Source organism: Nycticebus coucang, chromosome 18, assembly GCF_027406575.1.
Source record: "Nycticebus coucang isolate mNycCou1 chromosome 18, mNycCou1.pri, whole genome shotgun sequence".
In the NCBI taxonomy this organism is placed as follows: Eukaryota; Metazoa; Chordata; class Mammalia; order Primates; family Lorisidae; genus Nycticebus; species Nycticebus coucang.
In genome coordinates this window covers 67,779,396-67,797,918 of record NC_069797.1, presented here as the reverse complement: position 1 = coordinate 67,797,918, position 18,523 = coordinate 67,779,396, and the positions used below count along the sequence as shown (strand labels likewise).

General features: G+C 46.6%; 1 protein-coding gene across 7 annotated transcripts in view; it reads right to left on the bottom strand.

The window, feature by feature from the left end:
* Window positions 1-18,523, bottom strand: part of ARSG (arylsulfatase G) — a 126,062-nt gene that overhangs the window by 45,134 nt on the left and 62,405 nt on the right. For all 7 annotated transcript variants that reach the window (XM_053568045.1, XM_053568046.1, XM_053568047.1 and 4 more), the window contains exons 3-5: window positions 8,821-9,008; window positions 5,352-5,399; window positions 2,669-2,780 (exon numbers count right to left, since the gene is read on the bottom strand). In XM_053568045.1, the coding sequence (XP_053424020.1) occupies window positions 2,669-2,780; window positions 5,352-5,399; window positions 8,821-9,008 (348 nt within the window). The remainder of the gene's footprint in view (window positions 1-2,668; window positions 2,781-5,351; window positions 5,400-8,820; window positions 9,009-18,523) is intronic.

Below are 18,523 nucleotides of genomic sequence, written 5' to 3'. Positions count from 1 at the left end.
AGCTGGCCACCCTGTGAGGCTCACCTTGTGAGCTAGGGACATTATGACTCCCATTTTGCAAGTAGAGAAACTGTGGCCTAAACAGGATAGTTTATTTCAAGCAGAGTCTTATAGCTAATCAGTAACCCGACTGCTGGCTTCCTCCACTGTCCAACCTGAATGGTGGTCTCTGTGTACGGTGTGCACCACTGGACATTTCTCTGAGTCTGACAATAGGACAGAATATATAAGGTGGCCTGGGACAATTTTAATTTTCAACCACGTCTGGGGATTTGGGAGGAACTTGAGTGGTTGGGGGAAAAAACATGAGAACAAAACCAATAATATATTCTGGAAAAAACAAACTCCAACTTTGATCTTACAGATGAAAATGAATGGAGCCATGGCTGGCCCATCCATGCGACTGAATGGTTACTCTGATCACCATCTTGAGCAAGTTACCTAAGCTTCCAGAGCTTAAGTTTCCTTCTCTGCAGCATGGGGTGGCTCATGCCCTCTGTACAGGGGTATCGGAGGTCTCAAAGAGATAAGGTGCATTCCACATTGCTCAGTGTTTTAGGAATTCACTACAAACTTGAGCTCTCAGATCTGGACACCACAAAGAACCAGGAGAGAAGCTGAGGGCAGCAGAGAGAAGAGGGTGACAGAAGGCTCCTTAGGCAGGAAAAATCATCCACTATGGCAGGAAAGAACCCGTGAAGAAATCAGAACTCCTCACCACTCCTGCGTGCTCACACACTCCATTACAGAATAAGCCAAGGTCAGATTGAGTAGGTAATTGCCAAGGACCACAGTGTTTTTAAAAGAGAAAAGGAGTTATCACCATGCTGGGCATTGCAACGATAACCCCATATTTGTGTTGAGCTTTTGATTATGTAATTGCAACTCCACCATCATTTCCATTCTCTCCTTTTATTCCCTCTTAAGCCAACTCTTTATTTTCTATTTGATTTTAACACAGATTACAAAGAGATTGGCTGACATATGTCATCCTTTGATATGGCCAGGAGTGATTACAGGTGTGCTGGCCAGGGCACCGCTGGTGAGGAGGGCAAGAAGATGCTCTCAAACCTCGCTTCTCATGCTGTGACCTGCACACAAACCACGTGGGCATCTTGCTAAAATGCAGGCCTCAAAATAGGGTCTGGATTTCTGCATTGCTTTTGCTTTTTCGAGTTTCACTCTGTTGCCCAGGCTAGAATGCAGTGGCGTGATCATAGCTCGCTTCAGCCTTGAATTCTGGGGCATGAGCAACGCTCCTGCCTCAGCCTCCTGAGTAGTGGGAGGCTGGACTACAGGCTGTGCCACCACGCCCAGCTAATTTTATTTTTTTTTTCAGTTTTGACGGGGGCTGGGTTTGAACCCACCACGTCCGGTATGTGGGGCCAGCGCCCTACTCCTTTGAGCCACAGGCACCGCCCCCAATTAATTTTTTTTCTCCCCACAAGACAATAGTCTAGCTATGTTGCCTAGACAGATCTTGAACTTCCGGGTTCAAGCGATCCTCTCACCCTGACCTTCCAAAGTGCTAGGATTACAGCAGTGAGCCACTGTGCCCAGCTCAAGAATTTCTCCATTTCTAACAGGTAATATTTATGAAGCTGATTGAATAACCACACTTTGAGTAGCAAACAGAGAGAGGACATGGGCTCTGGACTCAGAAAGACCCAGATTGGAATGTGCATTCCTACCTCTTACCAGTATGAGTCTATTCCTAGCTCTTACCAATTTTGGTGTGACCTGGACAAAATAAACTTCCTTTCCTATAAAATCAGGTACATATAGATATGAACAGATATGAACTATTGTGTTATTATTGAGTCAGCTGAGACTCACCATCCCCAAGTGGCTCAGACACCTGCAGCCTTAGAAATCACCACGGTGCCACAGTGGAGCTATTGTGGTTTGTGTCACTCTATAACCTGAGTAAAGCTTATCTTCTTTTCTGATCATACATGCACTGCAAGCCCATTGCAGAAGATTTAGGAGATACAGTGAGAGAGAAAAAATGAAAACTGTTAGTCCTGCAACCAGAGTGAGCCCTTGATAACATTTTAGCACATCTCTTTTGATTCTTTCTCTATAGGGCTGCAAAGATATGGGTCCAGAGGTAGTTAAGATTCTACTGTTGATGACTTGCTTCCTGCCTTTTTCACTTACTGTTATATCATGAGCATTTTCCCACTTCGTGGAATATGCTTTAAAAACATCCTGTTTAGTGCCTGTGCAGCATTCCGACGTCAGAATGCTGGCGTTCTTGTCCAGCGGTGAGGAAGAAGCTCAAAAAGAACGCTGTGCACTTTCTCTTTCTGTCCCTCCTTATGTCCAGGGCCTGGGCCAGGTGAGTGGACCAGGCACAGATCCAGCAGGCAGAGGAAGAGGGAGGCCTTCCCCATCACGCCCTCCCCCTGCAGCGTGAGACCCTGGCAGCACAAGGCACCCCTCCAGCTGAGCTAAATAATCCTAGGAACCTGGAAAATTCCAGTAAGAAAATTTTGCAGACCTCATCTTTGCTGAAAGTTTTCTTGTACTTCATGCAAATAATGTGTTTAAATTTGGACCGAATGTCCACTATCTCTACTCTCCCCTATCTGCTGTCCTGACAGACCACAGCCTTGGGTCTTCACCTTGTTCTGGAGCCCACAGGAAATACATTGCACAGTGTTACCTGGGTGGTCGGGCGCCCTGTGGACATGCTGGACAAGGAGGGCGGTTGTAGCCTGGGGTATCAGTACAGCCCATATCGTGGCTATATGGGATTCCAAAGTAGTAATCAAAACCTGGAAAAGAAGCAGTTGGTTAGCACCCCCACTCAGCTACACTCCTGTGCCTGACTTCTTATGCCCATGGCAAAAATTTAATTTCCTATGATTTAATATTACAGTGCTATGCAGTGAGTAATTAAAAGAGGATTGGATTAATATCCCTTTGTAGTATGCATAGAAAATCACTTTGCTGTGTTCTGGCTGTAAAACTAGATTTGCAGAACATCTTGTGATTCGAACGAACCCAGGTTGGGAGGGAGTAGAGAGAATTATGGAACACCTAACATCCTTGGTGGAATTATAGGCACATTCAGTATTTGACGAAAACCTACTCCCTGTATGACACTTTAGGGGGAAAAAGAATAAATTCTGTCCTCGAGGACCTTCTGTCTGAAGGGAAAAGAAGATACACACATTAACTCATGAGACATGCATTTGCCGACAAGAGGGGTCGGAGGATCTTGGGGTCTCGGTGGCTTTGCCTGGGATTCCCTGCTTTGTGTCTCTCACAGGTGAAACTGTGTTAGTTCCCAGCCCAGTTTGGGCATGCAGTTTCCTGCAGAATTTCTCTAACTCCTCACTGCATGCACCCGCTACACTCCCCCATTCTCCTACCCCTGGGAGATGCAGCCTGCAGACTGCCTGCCAGTCATCACTCTCTGTGCCACCTGTGATAGGGTCTTCCCCATCGATGCTACACTCCTGAGTCAGGACATCAGATCTCTGTCAAACCAATATGGGGTATGTATGTAGCACAACTTGTAAATGTCTGTTGCACTGAAAAGAAACCCACTTTTTTGATACCTCTATGCTAACCTGGTTTGTACAAACAGATTTGGATACCCCTGAGATCAATGGCATAGCCCTGAGATGTTACTGCATTTGGTATCAAGATGAGTCTCGACCAGAGGCACCAGACTTTTTCTGTAAAAGCCCAAACAGTAAATATTTTAGGTCTTGCAGGCATCAGACAGTCTCCGTTGAAGTTACTCAATGCTGTCGTTGTGGTGCACCCAGGGCCTTATGTACACAAATCAGCACGGCTGTTTTCTAATAAAACTTTAGGCTGGATGCGTATTAAAGAGAGAAAATATGAGTGCAGGAGGCACGATCCAGGGCATGTTTGAAAGGGAGGCCATGAGGCTGATGGGGAACCAGGGTGGTGCACCACAGAGGGGGGACAGGAGGCAGGAGGAGATAGGAGTGTACTTGAAGGTGAGCACCAAGAAACCTCACAGCCTCCACGCCACAGGCTTTTTGGGACTGTCTGGTCAAAGGACAGCTGATACAGAGGAGGTGCTCTCTCTTCCATTCCCCATGCCCATGGCAGACACCATAACTCCATCATGGGACCACAGGACCCAGTCTCAGGATGCCCTGGCTCAGGACTCTAGGGATACGCACTTCAAGGTGCCAACCCCCTGATCGGGCCCAACCCTTCATTAGTCAAATGAGAGAACAGAAGACCAAGGAGGAAATAAGTTTGGGAGTTATTTTTAGTTTGTGGAAAAGCTAAGTCTTCACTTCTCCCATCTGCCCTTGTTTTTTAAAAGCATGCCTGGAAGATGCCATGAACACCCTCCTGGGGCACAGGGACAACGAAAAAGGAGAAAGAGCCAGGGAGGTGAGAGTTGAAGAGGACCTAGCCACCAGCCGGTGGGGGCCTGCTGCAGGCCAGCTCCACCTGAGTTCTCCAAAGTCATTCACCAAACGCAGAAACTTTCAGATGCAAACCCACTCCCAGGTCTAGGGCAGAGCAGTGTGGCCCTTTTCTACGGAGGTAAGGAGAGATATCAGGCCAGAGAAGGGGAGAAGTCTGCAAAATAGTCAGAGAGCCATGTTTAAGGAAAATGATGCCCATTTGCTTATTAAATAGCTGGAGAGGAAGGGGACCGTCACGTAGGACCAGGACCAGGGAGAAACCACAGTTGAGATCATGGCAAACGGCTTTTAAGGGAAAGTCCGTGCATTCCCACATGAAGCGGAAAAGGTCAGAGAAAGAGCAGTGCCACAAACAACAGCTCTGAGAGACCGTCAGTAAATAATTCAGTGACTTGGACGTTTGGAGAATCCATCTTTCAGCAAACTGATTTTCAGAGAATTGGCTTTGGCAGCTTGATCTTGGCCTATTTCCCCAAGGCCAGAGGGTGAGAAATCGCAGGAAGCAAAAGCTGCAGGAAGAGGCCAAGAGGCAGCATCTCCTGTTTGGGTCCACGGCCTTGTTTCCTGCTTCAGTGAACCCACCAGGCAGTTTTTACATCTTCCCAGATTAGCCATGACTGGGCCTCCTGGGGGGCGGAATGTTCCCTGGGGTGCAAAGAAGAGGAAACAGAGACCAAACGGATGGGCCTGAAATGGGGCAGCCACAGGGGCTGCCAGGCACTAAGGAAGGGGCCAGGGAAGGTGCTGCAAGGGGTGGGGGTGCAAGTCCAGGTGAGCCCTGGCCTCCCCAAAGGCACCATGTAACCTTGTGAACCAAGATGTCCTAACCCAGGGACAGGATGGCTTAACTGTTAGTGGAGTCCTTTTCCACCCAGATCTTAACTTTCTGTTTCTCAAGTAACAAATCTACAAAAGAATTCTTACCACGGAAGTTGGGATGATAAGAGCTGTGGTGCCCAAGATGCCATTTGCCTGTAGAAAAACAAGAGAAAGATTTTCAGAAAAATCCTCAACCAAGCCCTCTAAGGAGCCGATCACACACTCAGTTTTCCATGTGCTTTGCCCTGTGCCCAGGACAAGCAAAGACAGGCTGCAAAGACAGTGGGGGTGGAACCAAAGCTGTACTCTCTGGGGCCAAGAGGGAGTCCACAGGAACACAAAGCAAGGACAACTCCAGACCCACACAGGAAGCCTACAGTCAAAGGGGGAGCCAGGAACCCAGAGAAGCCAGCAGGCTGAGTTCTGGCCCTGCAAGGGCCACCATGACTCTGCACAGCCCCTCACACCCTCCACTCTGCCCTCCTGCACTGGGCCTGCAAAGGTGCTGGGTGGCCTAGGGTGCAGGTGCACCACCCTGTGGAGTCTCAGAAATGCCGGCTTCCTGCCCAGTTACATCAGCTTCCTCTCTGGCAACATCAGCAGCCACAGTTCAAGCACTGAGCCACAGGGCAGCAAATGAGGAAAGTCAGATTCCCCACTGCCCCCTGATCTGTAAATGGGTTCAGTCTGGGGGAATAATTGGGCAATGTGCAGCAAGAGCTCTGACAATGTCAGAACTCTCTGATTTGTGCATTCACTGTGAGGAGCAGACCCCAGGGAGATCACCCCACAAGGTGAGGGGCAAACAAAAGAATGTGGAGCCAAGATCAAAACAGCAGCAGCATGAAACCACACAAAGGAGAAAAATTAATGGCAGCCACAAGAGTGTGTCTAAGTAAATCATTGGAAGGGGCCTCAATAAAATATTACCAAGCTAACTTTTAAAGACAAATGCATATGGCAAAAATTAACAACTAGTGAACCTGGTTGAAATGTATACTGAGGTGTGACAACTAACTTCGTAAACTCATCCTAAAATATGGTGTTACCCGGCGGCGCCTGTGGCTCAGTGGGCAGGGCACCATCCCCATATACCAAGGGTGGCGGGTTCAAACCCACCCCTGGCCAAACTGCAACAAAAAAGTAGCCGGGCATTGTGGCGGGTGCCTGTAGTCCCAGCTACTCAGGAGGCTCAGGCAAGGGAATCACCTAAGCCCAGGAGCTGGAGGTTGCTGTGAGCTGTGTGATGCCACAGCACTCTACCATGGGCAATAAAGTGAAACTCTGTCTCTACAAAAAAAAAAAATGGTGCTATACACTTCATTCCTGATTATCACTACAGTCACCTTTGAAGTAGTCCCCTTGAGAAGCTGTGCACTAATGCCAGCATACAGTCTACCCATCAAAGCAATTTTAGGACTCTTTTTCTGGAATGACCATCAGAGCTATTGTCATACAGCACACAAAATCATGCAGCAACAATAATGAACACCAATCAGTAGACACTGCCACACATCAACGTGAACATAGCTGTCAGACCCTGATATACCAAGGTCATGAAACCTTACAGAGTCGTTTGTACAGTGCTGCCAGTGTAAGTGCATGGTGGCAAGTTCATGAATTTAATTGTCAGACCTCGCATGACAACAGCTCCGCTGGCCAGTATTTCCTCCTTGCAACTGCTCTATAGGTTTTAGGGGGAAAAAAAAAACTCATTAAAAAATTGAGGGAAATAAATTAAATATTCAATGGAAGTACAAAACAACATTGAAATTATAAATTTTTTTTAAATTATAAAAATGATAATAAATAGGTAAAATTATATTACATGTAAATGTAAAATAATGTGAAGGGAAAAAACCAAGAGAGCCAGAGGTATGTACACAACTAGGTAAAAACATAAACATGGATCAAGATTAGAAGCAAAGCATGGGTGTTATCAATAGACTCGCTATTCCCTTGGTGGGTTTTTAATTTCTCCTGTAAGTACACTTTAGTTCATAATTTCGACAAGTGGACATGCTTAAATATCCTGCCCAGGACTTGCAAAAGATGCCATGAATAGTGAGTAGAGATGAGGGGGTGGCAGCAAAACAGAGTCAACCTGCAATCAGACGCTCAATAGGAGTTTAAGGGAGTTGAGGAGTGGTGAGACCAAACCTGGCTCCAGAAGAAGCCAGCCCCTCTCCTACCTCAGCAGAAGGCTGGCAGACCTGGGACCAAATCCTTCCTGGCTGTGAGGTTTAAATGGATACATGACACTGGTCTAGCAAGGGTAGGCAGCCCACAGGGGAGCGTCACCAATGGTGTCTTAGTGCTAATGTTATTTGCATTAATTATACCTCTGGGTATGGAGAGAAAGGGATTGGAAAGGGAGAAGGGATGGACCTTAATTGGTCTCTCCTCCTGTCTGAAGCTTGCCCTTCTGAGCTTAGGTAAAAGGATGTCCAGGCTCCTTGATAAGTGAGAGGTGCCAGCCCTAGGTTTGGGTAGAGCAACATTCTACAGTTGTGTGCACCAGGCACCCAGGACAGGCCCACAGAAACCCTCAGCGTCTGCCTGTCTGTCTCCAGCACACTCCCCCTTGCTATTCCGTGTATGATAGAGAGAGGTGGGGATCCCAAGGGACCCAGCTCTTTGAGAGTTAGACTAACAAGCACAGGCAGCTGAGGATGCTGTTGGGACTACTGGGTCATGTTGGCCCCAGGAGGGGAGAATGGCAGTGAAATGCAGCCTGGGGCAAGGCTGGGGCCAGGTGCACCTGTCTAGGTCCTGCCTTCATCAGCTCCAGTCTGGACAACATTGAGCAATCGCCCCACACCTGACAATCAGTTCTCTCAGCAGTATGACGAGAGAAATAACAATCTCAGTGCAAATAAATAACTCAGTGCCTGGTACATAGTACATGCTGAGTAAGAGGTGCCTTAAAACAAAAAAAAAACAATTTAAAGGGACAGGAAGTCATTGGACAGGGTGACAGACACTGCTGGTCTCCTATCCAATACCCCTGTCCCCATTTATCCTACTAATGTGACTGTGGTTTTGTTCAGGGGTGGGAGGATCACCGTGCCCAAGTCCAAGTCCATCGTAACCCTATCCCCAGTTTCTCAGCCCTGGGGCACATCGAGGGATGGCCATGAGACCCAGCTCCCGCCAAGAAGTACCATTCTGCTGGGGCTGCGGAGTGTTTGAGAAAAGATTTGTTCTCCTATAAAAGTGGACAAACAAGGCCTCTAATCCTTTCTTCCTTCCTTGAGCCAAGTTATGGTGACAGGCAGTGAAGTTTCCTGGCAGCCAGGCAGGGGACAGGCACGAAGACAAACACTAAGGTGCTAAGGCTGAAAAGACAGGGAGCACCTTGCTGCTGGTGGCATCTTTGAGCGGCCACACTAATGAAAGCAACCACTCACACTGAGGCTTGTTTTAGTGGGAGGAAAACAGGTCCATATATGTTTTAACCCACTTTTAGGTCTTTTCAGTGATTAAGAGTGTCCCTAACTTACACAGCAAAAATGTGCAAGGAAGCAGATAAGAGCAGGCGAGGTGGCCGCATGTGGACAGGGTCCAGAGTTACCTATCATCCCAGTGACGTAGCCGGCCTGCTGCAGCACCTCTGCCAGTGTGGTCTCATTGAGCGGAAGGCCCCCAACAGAGGTGACTGCAAAGTTGTGTGTGACTCCATTGCGAAGGCCCAGCCGACCAGTGAGCAAGGAGGCTCGGGAGGGCGAGCAGGTGGAAGCAGCTGCGTGGAAATCTGCAAACCTGAGTGGAAAGGAAAGTGGTCAGTTTGACTTTGTTCACAGAGGCAGAAATGTTAGAAAAAGGCAGGGTGGGGGAATGTGGTCAGGAAGCCAAGGGAAGCCAAACAAACAGAAAAGGCAATGCCCCCTCAGTTCCTGGGGTTCCAACGCTGGGTAAGAGCTGTTGGAATTGTTTTTTATTAGCTTCTGGGGTATCTTTCCAGTGTTTACTTTTGCAAAGATTAAAATACCTTGCTGTTCCCCCACTGGCAGCGCCTGACCTTCTGATTTTCAAGGTGTTCACAGCAGCCCCATCTTTTAGATTCCAATCTCAATTCTGTTCCCACTGTGCAGACTTCTGTGATGCTGGGACCATGGCAACTTCTTTGTATTTTGATACTAGACTATTCCCTGTCTCCATTTCCTATGGCTCTGTCACTTATTGGGGGTCTTAATCACATACTGTTGTATATTATTATTACTTGAATTTCCTCGTGTCTTACTTCTCAATGAGGCTGCACATTCCTTGAAGGTAGGACTATACCTAACTTCTTTTATATTTAGGGCTGAGAATACAGCACTGTGTAATAGATTCAGTCAATTCTTCTTTTTTTAAAATTTCAGATTCATATGAAGGTGAAAATGATTAGGTTACAGTGTTTGCATTTGTTAGAAAAAGTCCCTGTTGTGGTTGTGTCCTGCACCCAGGAGGTGTGCCATATACCCTTACATTGTGCCCCCTTAGGTGGGAGCGCACCAATAGATTCAGTCAATTCTTGTTACTGCTGATAACTATGATTTATAAAGACACTGTGTATGCTGAATTGATGAATCCTGAACCTTTGCTCCTAGAGGAAATATAGGGTTAGATTCTTGCAAGCTTCTGGTCACAAAATTTTCATCCACCGATCAATACATCACTGTATTTGATGTGTGTTTCTGTTTAAAGACACCTTCAATATATATTTTTGATTCATTATCGTTAAAGTCACAGCCAACAGCAGCTTAACTCATTCCTCAGTAAGGGACGTCACAGCCTCCTTGTGCTGAAAAACATTACATAGTACTTCAGCTGGGGGCCGGGGGGCCATGTACATAGTGAAATCACTAGTCAGAAGCACAAAAATACAAAAACCTCAGCATAGGTAGACCGTGAGAGGGACACCTGTTTACAATAAGAGAGCTGAAACAAGAAGGCAGAAGGTCATGTTGTTCAACCTCAGCCAGGAATGTGCACATCAGAGTGACTCACAGTTTTTGCAGGCCTGCCTGAACCTGTGAACGATCCTAAAGGGCCTCTAGCATTGATCACAGGATTAAAACATATGCTTAGTGAGTAGGCAAATTTGAAATATGAAATCTGTGAACAAAGAGGATGTCTGGATCTGTTGGATTAAATCAGTTTGAATGAGCCGTGTGACCTTGGACTAGTTGCCTTACCTCTCTGGATTTTATTTTCTTTCTTTGGGAGAAGAAAATTCTCTTTGGGAGAATTGGAGTGTGGGAGAGCAGGGAACAAGATTCTCTGGGATATGTACAATTTGATTTTTGTACAATGTAAATGTTTGATGTAGTCAAAAAGTACAATTATATCATGAAGGACAAATAAGCAGACCCTATAATTCAACACTGAAACAAATGAACACAACTCTATAACAAACTCTTAATATGACCACACAGAGAAAAGAATCATTTCAAGTAGCACAGTATTCTGGCTGTACATCCTTAATGGGATATATAATATAAAGGCAAAAAGAATTGCAAAGAAAGCTTAAATTCTACTTAGTAGCTGTATCATGGGTAGCAATACTGATATTGGGGCTTTGAAACTATTATATGTATATTGTCAAATAAAGCAAATAAGTAATGATATTAATGTTCCTAACAGAGAACCAAGATTTTCGCTGTAAGAGGTAAAGATATGAAAAAAGTTAGGAGCTGGGCGCAATGGCTCACACCCACAGTCCCAGCTACTCAGGAGGCTGAGGTTTGAGCCCAGGAGTTCAAGGCTTCAGTAAGCCAGGATGGCACCACAACACTCCAGCCTGGCTAACCCAGCAAGACCCAGTCTCTAAAAAAATAAATAAATAAAGGGCAGCGCCTGTGGCTCAAGGAGTAGGGTGCCGGCCCCATATACCGGGGGTGGCGGGTTCAAGTCCAGCCCTGGGCAAAACTGCTAAAACAAAAAAATAAATTTAAATAAATAAATAAAATTAAAAGTTAAGAAAAAACCTATAATGTTAAAATCAATTAAGGTGCGTTATGAACTCATGATTTAGAAAAAAATATTTATTTCCTAGCGACCACACACTGAAAGGGCCTAGAACAGTGTTCTCAACCTGTGGGTTGCAACCCTTTTGGGCGTCAAATGACCCTTTCACAGGGGTCGCCTAAATACATCCTACATATCAGATGTTTACATTACGATTCATAACAGTAGCAAAATCACAGTTATGAAGTAGCAACGAAAACAATTTTATGGTTGGGGGTCACCACAACATGAGGAACTATATTAAAGGGTTGCAGCATTAGGAAGGTTGAGAACCACTGGCCTAGAGCACTACCACTCTCATAGCAACGAGCATACCCACACCCTAATCTTTCTTCTAAACACCATCCTGCTGTAAAAGGAATTGGATCTCCTTGGGGAAATACCGTGTTTCCCCGAAAATAAAACATCCTCCGAAAATAAGACCTACTTACAGGTTTCCTTCTGGGTGAAATATAAGCATCCCCCCGAAAATAAGGACCCCCAGGCTCTGTCTCGGAATTAAAATTAATTTACCGTAAACTGGTTGCTAGCCGCCCCCCCACCCACTGGCGTCTAGCAACCAGTGACGTTATGCGGAGTCCTGACGTCACTGCTGTGTGGAGGCGGAGCGGAGGTCGGAGTGAGCGGTGAGCGGGGGCGGGAGAGAGGAGGAGACTTTCGCAGATGCGGAGGATCGGAGCCGGCAGGACCCGCTGAAGGTGGTGAGTGCTGGTCTGTCTCTGGTGACACTGCCTGATGCTCCGGCCGCCCTCATGATGACTGAAGGTTCTCAGTCAGTGGCAGACCCTGCTCCAGCCCAGGTCCAGGCCCCAGCCAGCCCAGTGACAGTCCCCAGGCAGGCCCCAGGGGGGAAATGTCTGATAAAGGGGTGGGGGTGGGGGTGTCTGGTGAAGGTGTTCAGTGGCACAGGAGTGGGGGTACCGTATACAGGTAATAAATTTCCTTTATTTTCATTTAACAATAAATGTGTACCGTATTCTTCTTCATGGAAAAATAAGACATCCCCTGAAAATAAGACCTAGTGCATCTTTGGGAGCAAAAATTAATATAAGACACTGTCTTATTTTCGGGGAGACAGGGTAGCTAATTCCAGGTTTAGGGTAGGAGAAATATTAGAAGAGTCTGGGGGATCTTATGCCAGAAAGCAAAGACCTAGTAGCCAGCTTGCCAGGGCTCCTGCTGGCCAAATTTGGGATAATTCAGGCATCAAAAAGAATACTTAACTGTAATTGATGGTAAACCATGAATAAATAAAAATCCATGAGTGCATACTGACATTCAAAAGAAGTCCTTTGCCACGGTCAAAGTAGGACATTATACCAACTCCCCACCTGAAAAATCCATAATTAAAGCCAGGGGATTAAACATCTATCCTGATGTGACTGACCCCTAGTCGTTGCTTAGTGATGAGGGAAGCAAGCCTGTGCAGAAGGATGGCAGCCAGCACTCGTGCGTGGGAGGGAAGGCGGCCTTAGGGAATAGCCATTTTTGCAAATCTCCCCCATCTAATAACCAGTAGATGCATAGGGAGTGGGTGTTCACACTGTCACCCTGGGGTCACTCCCATATCAGACAGGCCCTGATCTTGTGTGTCTCCCGCGGGGATGCAACATGAAGTTTATAAAATCAAGGATTCTTGCCAAAGGCATTTAACCTGAATCTAATCAAATCTCCAAACCTAATTTCCAGGTTACAGGAAATACAGCTCGCAGAAGAACGAATTAAATGACACCACAAAGAAATAATTTAACAAACCAACATCTAGGATATTCTGCAAGGCAACTGGGCCAGTCGCTCCAAAAAGTCAGTATCACAGATCATTGTGAGTGATATTTACATGAAAAGAGATTAAAGATGCAAAATCAGATGAAATGCATGATCCTCGAGGGGCTCCCAGGTCAAATAAACTAACAACACATTTGATCTATGGGCTTGGGTGCAATTTTTTTTTTTTTTTTTTAAAGGAAAGAAACAAGAAAAAGGAAACAACAAAGGCAGGAATCCACTCTGTTGCTCTGTAGACTTCATCGCCCTCCTGGGCCAACACCTCTGCAGAGGCCACCAGTGGACAAATATTCTTATTGTCACCAAAACCATAAATATAAGCAAAAACAGCAAAATGTTAACAATGGATGAGTATACTGGGTTTTTTGTTTTTTTTTTTACCATTGTTTTAATTTTTCTTTATGTCTGAAATTTTTAATATTAAAAAGTTTTTAAATGATGGAAGTCTGGAGTCTAGAATGAATTAGGCGGTGACAGCAGGGCCACCAGCCAGCCCTGCTGGAGCAGGGAAGGGGAGTGAGCAAGACATCCTCAAACCCTGTTGGTACCCAGGCTGCTGAGGAGCTCAGCGGGCAAACTCAGCCACCACTCTGGGCAGGAAGGGACACCTGAGATAGGAGGACAGGGGCTGGCCCACAGTACCAGAGGTTAAAACGTGAGGATTGAAATAAACTCCACCTGGATGGACATCACTTGCACAGCTTCTCTCTGGCCACCAAGGCTACCTGTGAACGAAAATTCTACAAGTTTCTAAAGTATTCACATCCCTCAGAGGCACCCCACGGAGATGCCCCCAGCCTGGTTACAGTGAGCAGGACCCAGAGCCCCTGCCCTTAACATGACCTTGGTCTCTGCAGAGGTGATGGCCTTGAATGGTAACGAGGTTTACAGAGCAACAGAATGGATACGTATGATCTTCCTTTCTTTTCCTGTTTCTTTCCTTAAAAAAAAAAAAAAAAAAGTATACTCAAGCCCAGAGATCATAAGGCAAAGTCATTTTAAAATCTTACAGACTAATTACCATAGGATCCAGCAGTTCCACTCCTAGAAATTACCCAAAAGAAACTGAAATCAGTTACTCAGACAACTATGAGGTCTGACATTCAAGTTCAAGAACTCATTCTTGAAAAAGTGCTATACATCTCATTGCTGAATATCATGATGGTCACCTTCAAAGTACTCTTGGGAAAGTGTGCACTGACACCAGGGCCTAGTCCACCCTTCAATGCAATTTTGGAACTCTTTCTAGAATGGCCATATAGAGCTGTCATCGTAAGAGGTCTGACAATTAAGTTCTCGAACACATCCTAGAAAAAGTGCTACATACCTCATTGCTGAATATCACTATGGTCACCTTTGAAGTATTTCCTTTAGCCATCTAGTGATCGTAGTGATATTCAGCAATGATGTATGCAGCACTTTTCCTAGGAAGAGTTTGCAAACTTAATTGTCAGACTTCATAAATACACACCTGTTCACAGCAGCACTATTCACAATAGACAAAAGGTGGAACTAGCACAAATGCCCCTTGCCAGATGAATGGGCAAGCAGACTGTGGTATGCCCATACAATGGAGTATTGCTTGGCAATGAAAAGGAACCAAATACTGATACTCCCTACATGAGGGATCACAATGAGTGAGAGAAGCCCAACACTACAGGCCATATATTGTAGGATTCCATTAGCATGAAAGATCCAGAAGGGACAAATCTACAGAGACAGAAAGCAGACTGGTGGATGTCAGAGGCTAGAGGGCAGGGCATGGGGGAGTAATGCTTAGTGGGTGCAGGCTTTTATTCTGGGGTGATGACAATGTTTTGAAACTAGATAGAGGTGGTAGTTGTATAACATTATGAATATAGAAAATGCAACTGAGCTGTTAAGAGTTTGGGCAATTTCTACTATGAAACTAATTTATGGCTTTCATATGAAAGCTATAATCCAGTTATAGTCTAAGAATATGGGGAAGGGGGAGAGGGAGAGGAAGGAGGGGGGAGGATGGGCAAAGGGAGAGTGATTGGTGGGATTACACCTATGGTGCATCTTACAAGGGTACATTTGAAACTTAGTAAATGTAGAATATAAATGTCTTAACACAATAACTAACCAGTGTATGGTGCCCCATGATTGCATTAATGTATACAGCTATGATTTAATAATTAAAAAAAAACAGTTAAGGCAATTTCACCAACCCAGGAATGGATTAACAAGCTGTGGTATATGTATACCATGGAATACTATTCAGCCATTTAAAAAATTGAGACTTTACAGCCTTTCTATTAACCTGAATGGAAGTGGAACACATTATTCTTAGTAAAGCATCACAAGAATGGAGAAGCATGAATCCTATGTACTCAACTTTGATATGAGGACAATTAATGACAATTAAGGTCACGGTGGGGGTGGGGTAAGGGGGAAGCAGAGAGAGAAAGAAGGAGGGAGGGGAGGGGAAAGGAAGAGCAGAGAGAGGGAAGGAGGGAGGGGGTGGGGCCTTGGTGTGTGCCACACCTTTTGGGGGCAAGACACCATTGTAAGAGGGACTTTGCCTAACAAATGCAATCAGTGTAACCTGGTTTCTTGTACCCTCAATGAATCCCCAAGAATTAAAAAAAAAGAAGAGTTTGGGCAATTTAAAATGGTTTACTTTACATTATGTAAATATCACCTAATTAAAGGGAAACTCTCAGAAAGGGGCCAGGGCCCATTAATCTGGGTGTCAGGAGGTCTCCAAATGAGAAAGTTATTTATTTACAACCGAGAGGTCATTTATCACTTCATTCACTTATTCTGAAAGTATTCACTGAGCAGCAGTGACGAGGGCAGCACCTGTGACTGATGCCAAGGAAGCAAAGCAACAGTCTCTGTCCTCACTGACCTTACGGTGTCACTTTCAGACAGAAGTCCCAGGAGGCCACTTACATCCTACCACTAACAGTCACCATGAGCTATCTATGAACACAGCACCTCATGTGTACTAACTCATTTAACCTCACAGCAGCCCTAGGATGTGCTGTTAGAAGGGTTCCCATTTATATGAGATGAGGAACTGAGGCAGGGGAGGTCATAGGCCTCACCTCATCCTGCTGTAAGTGGCAGAGCCACAGTTTGTACCCAGGCACATTGCTGCAGTCCACATTTCCAGCCATAGTACTATGCAGACAGGTACTCAAGGGTACATCTTTGACCTTGGCCCTGTCTGATTCCAAATCCTATACATGTGCCATTAAACCATGCTGCCCCCACTGGGAAGACCGGAGCTTGTCTCAAAAGTTGAAGGGAGGAGGATCAAGGTGGTTCCCACCTGTAATCCCAGCACTTCGGGAGGCTGAGGTAAGGAGATTATTTGAGGCCAGGAGTCTGAGACCAGGTGAGGTGGTACATACTTGTATTTGCAGCTACTCAGGATGCTGAGGCAGGAGGATCACCTGAGCCCGAGACCTCAAAGGTTACAGGGAGCCGGGTTCAGACTACCGCACTCCAGCCTGGACAACAGAGCAAGATGTTGTCTCAGGAAGAAAACAAAAAGTGCAATGGAAGGGACAGGGGAGACTCGCCCACTGCACCAGTTCTGGGGGCAGAACTCCCAGAGATAGAATGATGGCTTATAGTGGAGATGAAAATGTGTGCCGTCCTCAGGCACAGCGTAAAGGAGGGGAGACTAAGGCACCAGCCCAGGCCTTGGAAGGGGCCTCGAGGCTTAACTATCCAAAGACTGGTGTGAGTCACACACATACACTCAAAAACACAAGTGTACACAACACCCACATGCACACACACAGCTCCAAATGCAGCTCAGTGTGAATGGAGGGAAGTCCTCATTAATTGGCCATGGAAAATCCCCTTGCTATAAAATGATGAGTCGCTGTAATGATCTACTCAGGAAAGCCAGTTTTCTAAGGATTTTATGCCTTGAAAACTTCCAAGAGAAAAATCCGGTTCCAGAACACGTGGGGGTTTTCCTGTGAGGCAGGAAGCTGCACCGACAGCTAGGTCCCTGGACCAAGCCTTGCCGTGGTGCTAGGAAAGCGGCTTCCACTCAGTCTCTCCACCTCCAGGCACCCACCGAGGGGAGGATCACTCAGCTCCCTGCTTCTGCAGACCTCCCTCCCTCCCCGTTCAGGAGACCTGTCTCATCTTCCCCTTGCCTCCCTGGCAACCCCTTTTCTCTGCCCAGGTGGGCTGGTCTTCCTTTGTCCATCTCTGAGATGCAGGAGATCCCCAGGTCCCAGGTCCCTAGGTCTCCTCCCCAGCCCTCCTCTTCTCTTAGTCCACTCACACCCTCTGGGGAAGTCTCAACAGCCTAAGCTAAGGCCTAACAGCTGCTAAGTCCCAAATCTGTATTCCTGGCTCAGACATAACGCAGAGACCATCTTCGCTCCTGCCCCCTTTCCTGGACAGCTCTCCCTGGCCCCTTGCACACAATAATCCAATCACTGTCATCAGCCCTAAAATTTGCTCCTGCCTGCTATCCTGCTGAGCAGCCCCACGGCCTGCACAAGGCCCGCCTGCATTCTTCACTCTGCAAACTCTCCACCCCAAACTAGTCACCAAGTTTGTCCATTCTGCCTCCTAAGTAGCTCCTGGATGTGTCCTTCTTCTCTGCCACCCATTGTCACTGTTCTTAGGAAATAGAGTCAAAATGACTACAAGAGCCTGGTCTTTCTGCCACCTCCCATCACCGCCCCGCCCACCCCCGCCGCTAATACAAATGCCTTTCCATGGTGCAAATTTGATCACATCGATCCCTTGTTGTAAATATGATCTGGCTCTGTCAGCTTTCTAGGACTTGTCTGCTGCCCCAATCCCTCCAAACCTTAGCCCCTGCCCCCGCCAACAACATCCTATATTACTCCCCCTTCCCTCTGCACCTCTGCAAATATGGTGCCCTCCACCAGGAATGCCCGCCTCCCCCACCTTACATTGATTGACAAATCCCAGTTGTCCTCAAGGCCTAGTTCAAATGCACAAACGTCACCACCTCTGTGACCCCTTCCCTGACTCTCCCACCCTATCTGCAGCCCCCATTTCTGCACAGACTCGGCCCCCATACATACTTCTCCATGAGATTATGTGCCCTTTGGCACATTCCACACTCAACTATAATTCTTTGTCTTCACATCAGGAATTAAAGATGGTCACCAATTCTTCCACATGCCTCCCACTGAGACAAGTTCCTTGTCCCCACCCCCTGAAATCAGGGTGGCTTCTGGGACAGCTTTGACCAACAGGATAATGTGGATGTCAGTGGCATTGCACCAGCTTCCAGGCTCAGGCCAGACAAGACTGGCATCTTCCACTTCCTCTCTTGAACACCCTGAGCTGCCATGTAAGAAGTCGGACCACCTGGAGGCCCCCATGCTGGAGAGGCCTTTGCAGGTGCTCTCCAGTGACCCCAGCTGAGGCCGTCCCTATCGTGACACCAGCCATGCAAACAAGGCCACCCCAGACGTCCCGGACTGACCGTCTGCTGAATTCCATGG